This window comes from Panthera tigris, chromosome A1, assembly GCF_018350195.1.
Source record: "Panthera tigris isolate Pti1 chromosome A1, P.tigris_Pti1_mat1.1, whole genome shotgun sequence".
NCBI classification, from domain to species: Eukaryota; Metazoa; Chordata; class Mammalia; order Carnivora; family Felidae; genus Panthera; species Panthera tigris.
In genome coordinates, this window is record NC_056660.1 from 81848662 (window position 1) to 81866797 (window position 18136).

The window sequence follows — 18136 nt, forward strand, 5'->3', positions numbered from 1 at the left end:
CTCAACAGTCAGTGGTCTGGATGTGTCACTGGCTCCCACTCCAGGAGCAGTACACAAGGATATAATTCATCTGCTAACACGTTCTCAGATCCCAGCTGTTTGCAGGGATCCACACGACAGGCTTTGCCTGGATCCTTCTCTGCTCCATCAACCGCATGATGACAAACACTCGTGCAGGAGCGGCCTCGGTGTGCTTCTCCCCGGCCACAAACCGCAACCCCAGCCCTTGCTAACACTCGCATTTTGGGGGCCCCTCTCCCCGCCCCCAATGTGAACTGCTGTGACTTTTAGGGCGCCCTCACCTCCCATCCCTGGGTGTGGTCTAGGGCAGCAACCCAGGGAACTTGTTAGGAACGCAACTCTTCCAAGTCCTGGGCAGACATCTGGGTCCCAACGAGCCCTCCAGCGATGACAGACCCTGAGCGCCTGACCTTGAGAAGCTGTCATGTGGCCTCCTTGGTGTGAGGCCTGTTAGGTGCCTGCTCCTTGACCTGCTCTAAAGCTATCACTGAGCGGTTCCCCAGCCTCTTGCCCCCCGTGGGCATTTACCTTCTCGCCCATCTCAGGTATGTCTCTCTAGGAAAACTGAAAGGAAGGTGGTAAAACAAAAATATTCACCCTCTCAAAATGCTTGATTTGTGCTCTGCGCTTGTACACACCTTCTGGCTCATCTCTGACCAGGAGGTGCCTGCATGTGTCCCCGCAGGAGGTGGGCATTGCCACCAGCACCGTGCCCCCATGCCACGCAGTCCTGGGTGCCGCAAGCACTTGGGAACAGTGGCGGTCCGCCCCCAGGTGGAAGCACATTGCCCGGAAAACCAGAGCTCGAGGGAAGGTGCCAGCTGGCCACGCACACGGAGCAGTGGACGGCGGCCCCAGGCCCGGGCGCCCCCCCCTGCAGAGGGAAACGTATCCAGTGAACCATCAGCAGACATTACCAGAGTGACTTCTCCACAATTTTGGTCCTAAAAACCTCCTCCTGGTCCAGGTTTACGGTGCAGTAGCAGTCTCGCATCTTGTTTGGCCCCGGGTACGTGGGAAGGTTTTTGGCTTCACCTAGAAAGAAAAGGTACATAACACTATCAACTGGGCCCGGAATTACTCACAGACGCATCTCCAAATCACGGCTTTCTTTCAGAGCAGCACTGCTTTCTCTTGTGTATACTTGGTAGCTCTTTTGTTTGTTTGTTTGTTTGTTTGTTTTGAGAGAGAGAGAGAGAGAGAGCAAACAGGAAGGGGCAGAGAGAGAGTCCCAAGCAGGCTCTGCACCATCAGCACAGAACCCAACGTGGGGCTCGAACTCACAACATGAGATCATGACCTGAGCTGAAATCAAGAGTCGGACACTTAACCGACTGAGCCACCCAGGCGCCCCCCATTAACTCTTTATAATGTCCTGGTTTTCTTGTCACCACAAGTCACAATGTCACAGTGAATACCATTTGCACTATTAGAATGCAAGGGAACACACACATTAACCTCCAAAACAGACTGAAAAAGTAGGGATCCATGGGCCTACCATTTGGGGTTATTAGTTTTATTTTATTCACACTAGCCCCCTTAATTTTGTTTAACGTTTAAATGATAGTAAGGTACATATAAACTAAAATTTATCATCTTAACCGCCTTCAAGTGTAGAGCTCAGCAGTGTCAGGTGTATTTACACTGTTGGGCAACCAATCTCCATAACTTTTTCATCTTGCAAAACTGGGACTCTGCACCCACCCTACCCCCAGGCCCTGGCACCCACCCTCCCACTTTCTGTGTGTGAATCTGGCCAGTCGAGGTTAATTCACAGAAGTGGGATCATTCAGCCTCTGTCCTTCTGTGACCGGCTGACTCCCTCAGCACAATGCCCTCAGGTTCATCCATGTTGTCCCAGGTGTCAGGATCTCCTTCCCTGTCAGGGATATAGGTGGGTCACACTGTATACAGATGGGCCCATTCACCCACCCTGGGTCACTTTCTAGTCTGATTTTGATTTGATAGCATTAGAACAAAATTGGGGCAATAATTAAGGAAGACTCTCTTTTATTGACAAGCTGTTTAAAATACAGAGTGATTAGCCAGTTAGAAGTGAGTCCCGAAGGGGGACCTGCGGCACAGATGTGGGCCGAGTGTCTCCACCTCACAGCCCCTCCTCCACATGGAAGTGTGGCTGGAGTGAAGGAGAAACCCACAGGCAGCAGCACGGCCGGCCAAAAATGCCAGACTCCTCACTGACCTGGGTCTGTCTAGAGGCCATCATCAGAACCACAACCTATGTCCTCCGCTAGAAATGCACAAGCGTGAACGGCAGGCCCAAACAGCCCCGTCCACTTGCAAACGGAGAGTGATGGGTAGCTTGCAGCATGGACAGCTGATGTCCAGGTGACGTCTCCTCCGAGGAAGAAAAGCCTCAAACACACTCTTGCCTCTAAGTCTTCTGGGGGGCGTCTGCAGGCACTGGACCCAGTGCTGGGGAGACAGAGAGGTTCTGAGAGCCCAGCACCACGCCATCCACCCAACACGGCCAGTAAATACCTGTCACACCGTAAGACCAAACTACCTCATTCTTGCCGAAACTGAAAAACACACCAAAAACCAACCTCAAACCGGAGCCCAAGTTCCTCCGAGCTCAGCGCCAAAGCCACCTGGCACACACCATCCTCCACAGAACTCCAGCAAAACCAGACATCATCACTCACTTGGGGGAAATGAGCTCATTTAAAAGATGCCACTTTGCAAACAGACATATGCAAGAGTCCCCAGGAGGGCAGAGAGTGCCTTGATTTGTTCCAAGCTCTCAACTTTTCATTTAATGTCATTACAGAGTAGAACAAGTTGGGAGAGGGCGCTGACCTGGGTGGGGCTTTCTGTGCCCAAACATCGTACTTCTGACCAAAGTGTCCTTCAGGACTCCTAAGAGCACCAGGTATAATCTGTGCGGGTGGCCCCTTCCTGCACATGGCCAGAACGTGAGACCCACTTCCGAGCCTCAGTTTCACCAACTGTAAGAACATGAGAACACACTAGCTCTCCAAGGCTCCTCCAACACCAAAAGTGTTTTAATTTCAAAGATTCCAGAGGTTTTTCTTTTGGGAATCATCACTGGCTCTTAGTTGGTAAGGAAAGAAATAACAGATGAGCGTTTTCTTGCACGGCCACCTCAACATTGCAATGCTCCGGAACACACCATTTTTAACATGAGTCCAACCCATGAAAACATGGCCAACCGGGTAAAAGGCACGTGAATCTGAGCCAAGCTTCAAGTCAGCTGTTAACATCAAAAAACAGACTTTGTGAAGACTCCTGGCAGATGTGAAAGGTCAGAAAAACGTGTGCGCAGGGTGGGGGACCAATCCCAGAGCCAAGGGCTGTGGCGGCGTCTTCAGGGACAGAAGGGCAGGTGGGGAGGTGCAGGATGGACATATGGCTCCTTCCGCTGAGCTGACCCAACAGGGCAGTCACATCACACACGTCACCCTGAACCAGCCCTTTCAAAAGTCTTCTGGTTCTGGACTAGGAACTGATCACTTTTGCCACGTTCACAAATCTTTAGCCTCATAAGCAGCCCAAATCTGTGGACGTCCCAGCTGACGCCTGTATGATGTGAATCAGGGCTTCCCACACTTCCCTTCGGAATTTCTTTTTGCAGCAGATGAGATACTTAGCTGCAAGTTCCTGTGTTCCTTAAAAGGAGAAGGGAAACTTGTCTGAAAGCTTCATGGGAGATGATGGTTGGTGGAAATCACAGAACTGGGATTTTGTTCCTGTTTGTTCTCCAAAGAACTTTGGAGCAGCAGGAACAGTGGCTGACACTCCTCTTCAAGGTGAGCACTGTCAGGGCACAAGAGAAAGATGAGCCCTCCCTGGACAAGATGACACTTGACACTGAAAGTGCCTGTGTGAACACAGACTGCCGCGTTCCTCCCACCCTGCTGGCCCCAGGCGGAGGGTTACAGAGGCATCCTGGCCGCCATGACGATGGTGCCACAGAGAGCCAACCTTAACAGGCCACTCAGATCAGCAGCAGTGGGGGCAGTGGGCAGCATCGCCAGCCACATCCTATGCCCGGGGTCCTCACAGTTGGGGCGGAAAGGTGGAGAATGATAAGCTACCCCGAGTCTCTGCGTGGAGCCCCGCTGCAGAAGGGGTGGGGGTGTCTCAGCTCTCGGGTGGTCCATCCAACCACATGAGGAACCGGCACCACTTCTTCCATGCTGACTACTTGTCCCACAGTCTAGAGGCCGTTTCCCTGGCTGACTGTGTCATGGTGCCTCCCTTTTCCTAGCATGTGGAGACACTTACCCAGGAAAGTAAAGCCCTCCTGGCATACAGTAGGTGCTGAATTATTTGTTGAGCGAACGGATAAACAAATGACCACAAGGTAAAAGAAGGTTTCATTCTAAGAACCAGAGTAGGATCATTTTCCTCCATCTGACCACATCTGAAATGTACTCTCGGCACCAACAAGAGCCGTGTGCTGCAGACGGCAGCTCTGTCAGCCCTGAGAAAGCAGCCCCTGCCCGGTCTGGGTGGGCCGCTGGCCTCAAGGTGCCGAGAGAGAGACAAGTCCCCATCCCTGAAAGCGGATGTCGGAGGTCACAGACCCCAGTGCCCCAGGAGAGACTCTGGCGACGGCGGGGGGGGGGGGTCTGATCCTGCCTGCTGCCCCCAACACCCCAGAAGAGAAGGATAGAGGGAAGCAGGTGGGTGGAGAGCTCCGCTGACAAACCACCTCTCTTCCAGCTGTGAGCCTCGGGCGTCCTTCCTGTGTGTGCTCTGAGCCACCACATCCACACCCCTTAGTGGCCCCCCAGCCCGTGGCCTCCACCTGTGAAGGGGAATATTGTGGGAGAACGCAGGCAGGTCTCTTGGCCACTCTGGTTCAGAATACTCAAACGGGCCCAGAGATTCCGGTCACTAACTTATGCTAACAACATAAAAGTCTATTTCCCCAAAAAGATCAATTCCATGATTAAAATATTCTCTTTCCCTGAGTATATATTTTTGAATACCTTGCTATCTTATCTTGATATTAAATAGAACACAACTGCATAAAAACAGACACAATTGGGATTTCTAAATCAAGCTACATGCGATCTTCCCTGCTGCATGCAGATTCGTCCTGAAAACCCCACGTTGAGCTGCCTGGACCCCCGCAGGGCACGACCTCACAACCACTACCGCCTGCTTCCTCTGCCTTCAGGAGGGTCACGGCCCAGGAAGGGGTACTGACACACCTTTCAGATTTCCTCAAGTAGATAAGAGACAATTCACAGGGAAATTAAAAGCTCAAAATACAATGAAAAGAAGGAAAATTACATGTATCCAGCTGCCCCTCCCCCACCACGTGTGACTCAGCGGTCAGTTGAGCTCTGAGTTCCCTAGTAGCTAAGGCAAGAATGGAAACAAGGCAGAACACACTCTTCAGACTTTCTCTGAAAATAAAGCACACCATTCTCCCTCGGGAAACACTGTTTTACAGCAAGGAGGTGACGGACTGGGCCTGTCTTCTGTGCTCCTTTTACGAGAGATCACATGGCTACTTCTCAGCCCGTCTGTCATGAGATGAGGCACACAAACTACAGTTGCTGTGAGAGTCCCGGTGAACGAGGTGGGGCGGCCCCACTCGGCTCAAGGCCAGGCCTCCACGTGCTTACCACAGACTCAGACGGCCATCTCCACAGCCAAACCGTCCCACGGCCGAGGCTCCTGGAGACATCTGGATGGCCCAAGTTCAGTTGAGGGGCGTGGTAAGACCCCCAAGGAGGACAGCAGAGCCAGGCCCCAGCGGTCCTCAGTCAGGCCTCTGCCCTCAGATGGACAGCTTCCAGCCACACGGCCCCTCACTGGGCTCCTCTGTCCTCCCCGAGGAACCTGGGACATGGCTGGGTCTCACTTCTGTCTGCCTCCAGCATCTAAAACAGCATACTACTCTGGCAAACAGTAATGATCCTGTAAACGTTAGCTCAAACGAAAAGTGAGTGAATGCACTAATAAAATGACAAGCTGGGCAGGGCTTTGGGAGTACTGATTCCACACCTCTGCTGGGTATTTCGCAGGCGTCTTTGAGAGCCAAGGTGCATAATCAGGACCAGGGAGCTGGACCGTCCAGCAGTGATTGGGCAAGGACAGGGCCCTGTGGATTCCACCCCAGTCCAGGATGTGTGCTGCACCCTGAGCCAATGATCAGGCCCCTGGAGGCCACTGCTGGAGGGACAGCACAGGTGCTCTGGGAGACTGCATGAGCAGAGCCTGAACTCCCAATACCCTTGCAGACCCACAACATGTGACAGAGGCATCTGGGATCCCCAGCTCCTCCACCAGCCGACTGCCATAGCCCATCTGGACCTCACAGTACTGAGGATTCACCCAGCCAAATCCAGCCCAACCCGCCAGCCCCAAATCCCTGGCCCCAAAGCTGTGAGATACAGGTGGCTGTTTCTAAGCCTTAAAACTGTGAGGAAGCCTATTCCCAGGACACACACAAGTCCAAAGCCTCACAAGCTCATACAGGTCTACCCAATGCACACACAGCTTCCTCATATCACAAGCTCATACGGTATGAGTATCACAAGCTCAGCCGGGCACACACAATTTCTCACGTTAGAAGCTCATAGAGGACTACCCAGGGCAAATGCAATTTACTCATTTTCTGAGCTCCTATATTGCTAACCGGGGCGCACACTATGTCCTCAGGTCCTGATCTCATACACTGGAAGTCAAGTGGCTTTCCTTTTCCTCCCCCTCCGGCACACTGCTGATGACCTTAATCATGCGATTACTCCAGTGACAGGGTCTGACCCCATCCAGCCATCATCTTATCTGTGTGTCACAGCCCTGAGGGGCTCAGGACATGTGTCCTGTGGGCGGCATGGGGTAGCTACAGGAGATACTTTGCACATGCCGTGGCGTGATTCGGTTCCTATTGTACATCCGTTATCCCAGATTGGAGAGGGGGAAATAAAACGTGATAGACAGACACCCACGGCGAGCCAGATGACGGCACAGCCCGGTCTGTGGGGACCTTTGAAGGCTGAACCAGCCAGAGCCACAGCTGGTTGTGACCTGACCAGTCCCCTCCTAAGAGGTCATCATAGCAGCAAGAGAGAGCAGAGCAGGTCTGTCATGATGAACTGTGCCGGCTTGCTTTACAATTTCAGGATCCAACTGCTTTTTTTAACATTCCTTAACAGACCAAGAGACTGGAACAAAGAAGCTTAAAGCCCCCGAGTGAGTGTGCAGGAGGCCTGCCTGCTCTTGCCGAAGCCACATCAGACAAGGGCTGTGTTCTCATCAGGGCCCACATAGGACCCTGGACCGGGGTGGCCCTGCTGGTCCTTCGCCTCATGGTCACCTTACGTTTACCCCCTAGAAAAGGGGCTGTTGCCCCGACCTTGATTTCCATTTGTCAGGAAGGTAGCATTCTGAGCCTGTGAGTAGAAGACGCTGTCCCCCTGCCAGCCACACTGTCATAAAAACATAAATCAGGTGTCGTGTCCTCAGGCCATGGCTCCACAGAGGCCAGGGAGACACCCTGTATTGGGTGCTCCCCTCAGGTCTCAGCCTAGGGCCCTTACCGAACACTGCGCTAAGACACAGTCTGCTCTCTAAATGCTGAGTTAGTGGATGTCATTTAAAAATGGAGTGATTTCACATTTATTTTAAATCCTTTAGAAAACTCTGAGGATCTGGCCATGCCCATAGCCACTTCCCCTTGCTGAAACGGTTGCAGCAGATCTGGTGGGGTGGCCCCTCTCGGGGGGCACCTGCTGGCCTTGTGCATTTGGAACCACCGTGCCACACATTTGGGGGACAGCCCAGACCTGTTCAGGTCTTTTTGTGCATGTGGTTGTCAGAATCCATCGCTCGAGAAAAGCCACCCCATGGTGGAAATGTCGTCAAAATACAAACCCAAGGGCCCTGGCTTCTCATGCAGTCTGCCCTCCCTGACCCCTCACTGAGTCTGCCTACACCCCACTCTCCAGAGTGCCTGTCAGCCAGGGGGCAACCGCCCCAGAGCCCTCCACCTCCCCAACAGTGCAAGTGGCATCTGGGGTCCCCTTGGAAAATGGAATCTCTAGCTGGAAGGCCACCTGTGGCAGACTGCGGGAGGAGGGGGACTCTGGGGCAAAGGCCTATAGTGCATCTGCAGGGACGGAGGGCAGGCTGGCGCCCACCTGCCGGGAGCGCCTCCCCCCTCCACGCCCCTCGCTCTGGGTCACCCCTGGCATCACTTAATCCCATGGTTCCCGAATGGCCGGGCAGACCCCTGTGCCAGGACCACTGCTACAGGTGCACGGAGCCCCCTTCACGTGGCGCTAGGGCTGCCAGGACGGGGTGAGAACGGAGGAGGCGGCCTCGGAAGTCTGAAGAACGGCCCCTGAATGAGAAACAGAAGCCTAAGACACTACAACGCCAAGACAGAAAATCAGTCACTTCTCCATTTTCCAATTAGTTCTGTACACAACAGCACATCCTCAGAATTATTTACATGTTCAATTTTGAACCAAACTCAAACTATTCAGCACCAAAAAGACACAAAACAGTAGCTAACCTCACCCTCTCACTTAAAATCTAGTCTTTTCCCAAGCGGGGAGAAATGCATGTTCTAATCTCACACTTTTCCAATGAAGCTAGAGGTGAAAACAGTGTTCTTGGACAATACCTCGATGCTGAAATAAAAAGCTGGAAAATCAAGAAAAGTGAAAAAGAAACCACCAGTTTCCTCTTCATTTTTAAAATATTGTGTTGAATGGGCCTTTGATTCCTTGGAAACTAAACTCTGTGTCTATTCGCAAAATACCTTTTCACCTAGTGCTGCATTTTCTATCTAACAGCCATGAAGATCAGAAAAGAGTAAGCAGGCCGTCGAGAGCACAGCCACTTTGCATGCTGAAGACACACTGAGTGTGCCCTCCGTGCCCGTGACCCTGACACCTCCCTGCAGCAACGTGGAGACGTGGTCCCCCCAGGACCTCACGCCCCTCCCAGGCGGCACGCTCCGGGCAGACAGGTGTCCACACCGGCAGGAGGGCCGCGCTCTGTCTCTGGTCCAGGCCAGGGCTCGGCGTGTCCCCACGGTGTGTCCCTGCAGCTCCAGGTGCCCCGGCCCCTTGGCAGCACACGGGCTGCCCCCCGGCCCCAGGAGGGGAAGTCCAGTTAGGGACCCCGCGCCTCTGAGCTGCGCGCCTGCACCTGCTTGGCCCTGGCGGGGAGGGGGAAGGGGAGAGAGGTGCCACCAGCAACAGCGACTTAAACCAAAGCCCCCAGACCCGGTCCCGTGTGCCGGGGGACCTGCACATTCGCACAAATCACAGACTTTCAAAGTCACAGAAGTTATCAAAAAATACTGTTTTAGAGACATAGATGCTCCCATGCCCTCAGGTTGCAAACTGCTGTGGGGACACATGTCACCTCCCCGCAACCCAGTCTGGGGCATCTCACACCTGCGAACGGCTCCATGCAGTGGCCAGAAGGGACCGTCCCTCACTGAGCTCCCAAAACATGTGTTTGCGTCCCGTGTAGGCGATTCTCTTGTGTCACTTTGCCCAGTGCCTCTCCCCCTGCAAGGGTACACCTCCAAAAGAACCTCAGAATTCTCCAGAGAACATCCTCCTGCGACCTCCTCATCTGAGGGAAAGACGACAGATTTGAACAAATCTGCATAGTGCAATTTCCCAAATTAATGTTCACATGATGAAATGTTAGCTGGTTACTAAGATCAATGAATAAGCTTCCTGAGAACACAGTAGGGACATACATAAGAAATAAATAAAGAGGGACGAAATGTCAGTAAGTGTGAAACTATAATTACTAAAACAGCAACTGTGCCTCGCTGTAAGTAATCAAACTGTAAGACTTCCCGAGTCGTCTACACCTTCCAGCACCGTTCCCCTCCCCAAAGTCTCCTGCTCCTGTCCACTTTGTTTCTACTAATCACAGACACATTCTAGAAGGGGTGAGGATGTCCAGGCAGCTGAGAAGGGTGAAGAGAACAACAGAAACAGATGGCAGGAATATTCTGAGGTGGTGTTTTTAACGTAGGAACTAAGGTGAGGCTACTATGCAAACGTATGAAAGAGTGGGGGGGCCTAGACACTGGTGAAGATAAGGATCTGAGCTGTCTTCAAGCTGAGCCTGGGCCCTCCTGGGGGCAACTTGCAGGGAGGTTACCCCACGTTATCCCTGCCCATTAGCACAGTAAACAGGAGGTGCCAATAATCACAACCACACAAAGAGCATGTAGTCTGTAGGATGCCCCTGTGCCACAGAAACCTCAGCCTGGGAATGGTTTTCACCTGGTGCTCCCGCCTACAGAGGAGGTAGAATGTGAATCAAATAGGGCAGAACAGCTGGGAAATCACCTGGGAGGTCACCTGAGAGAACGTCTGGGTCAACACCTGAGAAAACACCTGGGGGATCGGCTGGGAGATCACCTGGGAGATCACCTGGGGGAACACCTGGCGAATGTCTGGCAGTGGACACCAGTGCCACAGGGCCACGCCCAAGGCCCACCGTTTCCTCCGGTCGAGGTGTTGTACACTTGCTTGTATGTGTGCATGTCTCTGCATATGTGTGTACACGTGTGTGTTTTGATTTCTGGTTTTTCCTTTAACAGCTTTATTGTGACAGGATCAGAATACCAAAAAATCCACCTGTTTAAAGTGTACAACATGTTTAAAGTGTACAACTCAATGTTTTTTAGTATATTCACTAGATTGTGCAAATATCCCCACAATCAGTGTGAGAACATTTTCGTGCCCCTGAAATCAACAGCCTCACCCCTTCTGCCTCCCCCAGGCCCTGGCAGCTCACTCTCCATCTCTATGGTTTTGCCTGTTCTGGATGTTCATATAACACGTGATCTTTGGAGTCTGACTTCTTTCAGAAGCATAATGTTCTGGGTTCGGCCACACTGTGGCCTGTGTCAGGACCCTGTACTTTCTCAGGCTGAGTGATACTCCCCCGTATGGATGTACTATTACATATATACCCAGTTCTTCAGTCGACGGACACTTGGGTTGTTTCCAGCTTCGGACTGCTCTGAACCCTGCTGCTGTGGTACAGGTGCTGGGAGTACAGGTGCTGGGTCATGTGGTATCCCCGGGCTCTGGCCTCCGAACTGTTCCCTACAGCGGCTGCCACACTGTATTCCCGCTGGCAGTGGATGAGGGTCCAGTGACACTCACGACTGTCTGTCTTTTCAGTTACACATTGGCTTGGAATCAAAGAGATGCCTGTTCCTCAATTTGTTTTATGATGTAAAATGAGGCGATTGTGGTAACAGGGTTATGAAGACAGTAACATTTTTGGCACAGATTTCTGCACTTCCCACACAATGGCCGGGCCATTGCACTCTGGTTTCATGTCCCAGGTGACTGGGCTCCCCAAGCCTTCATCCCAGCATGAGAGATTCTGGGTTTACACCGCCTGTGTCCGAGCACTGACACTGAAAGCACGGGGGGCTGGGCCTGAGAAGCTGGTGTGCGACGACAACCACGCACAACCCAATCCACCCACAAGCCTCTAGGCCGCCGGAGCTTAAGGAAAGATCCAGCTTCTTTCCTAGAGAAAGTGTGAGGTTCCCAAGGCTGGTCTACAACAATGGCTCAGCCTCAGGGGCCAAGGAGAGAGGCGGAAACACTGTGTGTATAGGTTTCCTTTAAAATAGTTTCTTTATATGTATTTTGTCATTGCTGCTCAGAAGTACCGGTAACACAACTGTGGGAATCCAAGATTAAACACTACAGTCTTTCCACAGCCCCAGGCCCAGCCATAGACCCACCCTCTAGAAATGTCACTGGTTTCTGTTTCTTGGCCCTGGAGCAAACATCACCAATTTAAATAACAGCATCACTGATATTTCTTGGTTTATCAATTTAAAATCAACTGTTGACTCCCTGCCATGAAAGGTGAAGAATTTAGGGTCATGCACATCCCCCACTCCTGCCTCCCAATCATTTTACTACGTCAAGTACTCAACACTTCACGCTGCTCTGTACCTCTCACTGTCTCACCTACTCTCTCAGTAAGTTGACTCCAAACATGCTAACTCCACAAGACGCCTGTACATCACGACCATGTGGCTGTGTGTTGTGACCAGACACCACTGCCCCCTCCAGCTCACCCTTCACTTCGTCCCCTCCCGCTCGGCCTGAGAGCCTGCCTTCTCCAGGCTGTGCTCTGGGCCATAAGGAGGACACCCCCCCGGCCCATCCAAGGGCCTTTATCACTTGACAAAGTACGAATTCAGCATCCAGGTCCTCTCACCCTGTTTAAGGCACAATTCCATTTCTAAGAGCTTTTTAAATACATTAAATGGTCCAAATTTCCATTCAAACCTGTAGCCGCTTCCACAAATGACAATTCCTTGATTCATAAAGTAAGACCCTGGCCTGGCAAGGACGACCCCTCCCAGCCTGTGCTGGAAAGAGAGCCAGCCTCTGCAAGACCTAGGGTTTGTTTGTTTGTTTGTTTTCTCCAGAAACAACCAACATAGGATTTCAGGCTGTTCTTTTCTGCCCTGAATACTTTGGTACTTTTCTTTCTTTTTCCCACACCGTTCTCTGTAAGAATCCGGCTTGAACTTGAGAAAGAAAATTTCTTAGATGTTAACAAAAGATTAGAAAAACCATTTTCTTCCTTATAAAATCAGAGCCTGTCACTCATACCTCTAATGCAAAACCCAAAGTTCTGGAAAGACTTTTAAACAGATGATGTTCCTTTGTTCATTCATGTCTGACCCAAAGGGAAACCGCCTGGGTCCTGACAGACCCAGGGTCTGCACCAAGAGCAAGATTTCATGTTATTCTGGGGTAAAGAGACTCAGAGGCCTTTCTGATGAAAGCTTGCCCTTTTCATAAGTAACTTATTATCTCTTTGGTTGGCCATGTCTCAGGCACTTCAAATGCTGCAGTCAGGGTGGTCTCCGACTCTGCTGGGGGGTCCCCAAGTAGTGAAGGCAATTATGACAGGTGAGCACAGGGCCATGTGCTCACAGGACTTCACACATAGGTAACATCCGTGTTAGTAAGTGTCACTGCAACAGTCCTGTGCAACACCTATGAGATGCATGTGTGTGCCACGTGTGGCTCCATAAGGAAGGAGGCATTGCAGAAACCCTAGCGGTGCTAACATCTGCGTGCAGACGGCAGAGGGACTGCTCCCCCCAACAAACCCATAAAATTCCTTCTTCTTTTCCTTCCTCTCAGCGGCCAGAAGAGAGGCACAGAGAAGACAGACGGTGGCAACCCCCAGGCAGGGGCGGGGGGCTGGAAGAACCCCCCCGAGCAAGGCGCCACGACCACCAAGGCTGGCTGGCTCTGCTCCTCCGAGCCGGACAGAAAGAAACAGGCGATGAGAGCAGAGGTCTGCGGCAATGCAGAGTGTGGGAGACAGTTACCACAAAACAGAACCTGCTGGCCACAGATCTGGTAAGCATTCTGGTATCCAAAATATATAAAGAGTTCCTACAACTCAACAGCTACAAATGACCCAATTTAAAAACAGGCAAACAACCTGAAGGACATTTTCCCCAAGATATCCAAACTGGCACACGGACAGGAAAGGACGCTCAGCATCGTGTGTCCAGGGAAATGCAAGACAGACCAGCAAGGAGAGACCCTCCACCATGAGGGCAGCTGGGATGTCTGTAACACAGGAAAACACCAGGTGTCGGTGAGAAAGTGTGGCACTCCTCCACGGCCACTGGGAGCGTGAGCAGCGCAGCCCTGTGGGAAGCAGGCGGCCAAATGCTCACAAGAACTGAGAACAGAAAGGTGCAGGTGAATGTCCATGGCAGCGCTGTTCACAATACCCCGAAGGTGGGGACAACCCAGACGTGTGCACCTGCCATCCAGGGACCAGCGGACATCATAGGCTGTGCAGGGGCAGGTGGGACGGGCTTGCTGGAGGAATACACACTGCTCCTGTGGGTGATTAAAAAGTCTGAAACTAAAGGTGAGTGGTGGTTGCACGACAGGAGAATGCACTAAATCCCACTGAAGTCTATACTTAAAAAGGGATAGATGGTGATTTTTTTTTTTTGAAAGAGAGAGAGCCTGTGTGTGCACAAGCAGGGGAGGGAAGCAGAGGGAGCCCAACACAGGGCTTGATCTCTCAACCCTGGGATGTGACCTGAGCAGAAACCAAGAGTCCAGTCAGAAGCTCAACCAACTGAGCCACCCAGTGGCCCGAAATGGTGAATTTTATGTTATGCACATTTTATCACAATTTAAAAAAGAAAAGTAAAGATGCCTACCAGTGTTTTGACAGAGGCCATGGCTGTTCTGTGTGACTGTGGTTATGACACAGGGGCCACATTCCACCCAACATCCTTTTCTGGAGCAAGAAAGGGTATAAATAAATTCTTTTAAATTTTACATTTAATTTAATTTAATTTAAAAAAATTTTTTAATGTTTATTTATTCTTCAGGGAGAGAGAGAGAGAGAGAGACAGAGCGTGAGTAGGGGAGGGGCAGAGAGAGAGGGAGACACAGAATCCGAAGCAGGTCCCAGGCTCTGAGCTGTCAGCACAGAGCCCAATGCGGGGCTTGAACTCATTTTTATTCGTACATTTTTGTTGGGAGTGAACATACACTTGGTAAACACAACTCAGCGAATTTCACATATGTGCACAGTATGTAATCAGTAGCCAGACCAAGATGTGGAATGGTCCCAGCACTCTAGAATGTTCTTCCAGTCTTCCCAGGTCAATACCCCTCCCAGGAGGGCTTAGCACTCTTCAAAATGTTATAACATTTGTTAGTTTTGCCTGTTCTGAACCTCATAAAAATGGAGCCAGACCTGTTAAAGCACTAGATGTTGCACACTGGATTCGAATTTCATCTTTAAAAAAATTTTTTTAATGTTTATTTATTTTTGAGAGAGAGAGAGAGCACGAACAGGGGAGGGGCAGAGAGAGAGGGGGACACAGAGTCCAAAGCAGGCTCCAGGCTCCGAGCTGTCAGCACAGAGCCCCATGCGGGGCTAGAACTCACGGACCATGAGATCATGACCTGAGCTGCAGTCAGATGCCCAACCAACTGAGCCACCCAGGCGCCCCTCACCTCTCATTTTAATTTATAAACTGAAGTAATTTTATACAGAGAAGCTTGCCCCTCATCTACCATTTGATAACTCTTTCGTGAAGTTCACACAGAAAGCTGGGATAAATGTTTGATTATTCCACTTATTTACCAGATTTTCAAGTAACAAATTAGTGTCCTGTCGTCCTCGAAAGGTGAATAATTTAGGCTTTTTTGTAATTTTGCAATTATTTTTTATTGACACAATTTACATATAAAATTCAACATTTTAAAATGTACAACTCAGTGCTTTTCAGTAAATTCACAGAGTTGTACTACTATCAACACTAATTCCAAAGGATTTTCATCAACTGCAAGTGAAGCCGCCCTGAGAGCATTCACCCTGTCCTGGCCTCCGCCCCCAGCAACCCACTGTTGGCTCACAGATCTGCCTCATTGGGGTCTTTCGTATAAATGCAATCATGCACATTCGGCCTCTGGCTTCTTTGGCTTGACATCCTGTGTTCAAGGGCTTCCCACTGTGGCCTCAGGACAGTGCTTCAAGGTGTGGGCACAGCTTCATGTGCAAGCACGCACACACACACACCAGTCTACACCTGCACCCCAGAGACTCAGGAGAAACAGCACGAGACAACACTACCCAAACCACATGACCTGGGCACATCAGCCTGCCTCCCTAGGGCTCAGTTTCCCATCTGTAAACTGGGTGGCCAATCATCAGGACAAGCAACACTCCGGTGGCTCAGAAAGTGGTCCCAATCATAGAGGACATGATGCTCTATGTGGAAAACCTGAAAGACTCCACCAAAAACCTGCTAGAACTGATCCACGAATTCAGCAAAGTCACAGGATATAAAATCAATGTACAGAAATCACTTGCATTTGTATGCACCAATAATGAAGCAACGGAAAGATAAAGCAAGGAATCGTTCCCATTCACAACTGCACCAAAAACCATACAATAGCTAGGAATAAACCTAACCAAAGAGGTGAAAAATCTATACACTGAAAACTATAGAGAGTTTATGAAAGAAATTAAAGAAGACACAAAAAAATGGAAAAAGATTCCATGCTCCTGGATAGGAAGAACAAGTATTGTTAAAATGTCGATACTCCCCAAAGCAATCTACATGTTCAGTGCAATCCCTATCAAAATAACACCAACATTCTTCACAGAGCTAGAACAGACAATCCTAAAATTGGTATGAAACCACAAAAGACCCTGAATGGCCAAAGAGATCTTGAAAAAGAAAACCAAAGCAGGAGGCATCACAATCCCAGACTTCAAGTTATATTTCAAAGCTGTAATCATCAAGACAGTATGGTACTGGCACAAGAACAGACGCTCAGATCAATGGAACAGAATAGAGAACCCAGAAATGGACCCACAAACGTATGGCCAACTAATCTTTGACAAAGCAGGAAAGATGGAATAAAGACAGTCTCTTCAGCAAGTGGTGCTGGGAAAACTGGATGGCGACATGCAGAAGAATGAACCTGGACCACTTTCTTACACCAGACACAAAAATAAACTCAAAATGGATGAAAGACCTGAATGTAAGACAGGAAGCCATCAAAATCCTCAAGGAGAAAGCAGGCAAAAACCTCTTTGACCTCAGCCACAGCAAATTCTTACTCAATACGTCTCCGGAGGCAAGGGAAACAAAAGCAAAAATGAACTATTGGGACCTCATCAAGATAAAAATCTTCTGCACCACGAAGGAAACAATCAGCAAAACTAAAAGGCAACCAAAGGAATGGGAGAAGATATTTGCAAATGACATATCAGGTAAAGGGTTAGTACCCAAAATCTATCAAGAACTTCTCAAACTCAACACCCAAAAACAAATAATCCTGCGAAGAAATGGGCAGAAGACATGAATAGGCACTTTTCCAAAGAAGACATCCAGATGGCCAATTGACACATGAAAAAAAAAATGCTCAACATCACTCATAATCGGGGAAATACAAATCAAAACCACCATGAGATACCACCTTACACCTGTCAGAATGGCTAACAACTCAGGCAACAACAGATGTTGGCAAGGATGAGAAGAGAGAGGATCTCTTTTGCATTGTTGGTGGGAATGCAAACTGGTGCAGCCACTCTGGAAAACAGTGTGGAGGTTCCTCAAAAATTAAAAATAGAACTACCCTACGACCCAGCAATTGCACTACTAGGTATTTATCCAAAGAATACAGGGGTACTGATTCAAAGGGGTACATGCACCTCAATGTTTATAGCCATGCTATCAATAATAGCCAAAGTATGGAAAGAGCCCAAATGTCAATCAACAGATGAATGGATAAAGAAGATGTGGTGTATATATATACAATGGAGTATGGAACTAGAGGGTACTATGCTAAGTGAAATAAGTCAGAGAAAGAGAGGTATCATATGATTTCACTCATGTGTGGGATTTGAGAAACTTAACAGAAGACCATAGGGGGAGGGAAGGAAAAATAAGATACAAACAGAGAGGGAGGAAAAGAAACCATAAGAGACTCTTAAATAGAGAGGACAAACTGAGGGTTGCTCATGGGGGGGGCAGGGGAGAGGGGAAAATGGGGGACGGGAACTGAAGAGGGCACTTGGGATGAGCACTGGGTGTTGTATGTAAGCGATAAACCATGGGAATCTAGTCCCAAGCCGAGAGCGTACTGTATACACTGTATGCTAACAAACTGGACAATAAATTATTTAAAAAGAAACAAAAAAGAAAGTCGTCCCCAGGAGAGCAGCGGCAGCCACACCGTGTCAGAAGGCAGATTTCAGGGCCACCCAAGGCTGGTGTGTGAGCACAGAACCTGTGTGCTACCAGCCCCAGGGGGGTTCTGGGCTCCCGGGTCACGGTCCTAAGCCCACCTTGCTGCATTTGAGTGACACCCAGCTGTTCTGACACTGTCCCTAGCCGGAGTGCCTCCTCGTTGCCTCAGGAGACCCTCCCCGAACGGACCACCCTCCTCCGTGGCGGTAAAGACCCAGAAGCCTCAGCACCCTCCCTAGGAAGAGCTGTGCTTCCACGGACATCTGTTCCGGCCGGACCACCGTTTCGCCAAACCTCCCCACATGCCTGTTCTGTACTGACAGCAAGTGGCTG

At 50.2% G+C, this 18136-nt stretch overlaps 1 protein-coding gene across 1 annotated transcript in view; it reads right to left on the reverse strand.

Moving 5' to 3' along the window:
• Positions 1–18136, reverse strand: part of RASA3 (RAS p21 protein activator 3) — a 119425-nt gene that overhangs the window by 69292 nt on the left and 31997 nt on the right. The window contains exon 2 of the mRNA XM_042980792.1: positions 939–1056. Within this exon, the coding sequence (XP_042836726.1) occupies positions 939–1056 (118 nt within the window). The remainder of the gene's footprint in view (positions 1–938; positions 1057–18136) is intronic.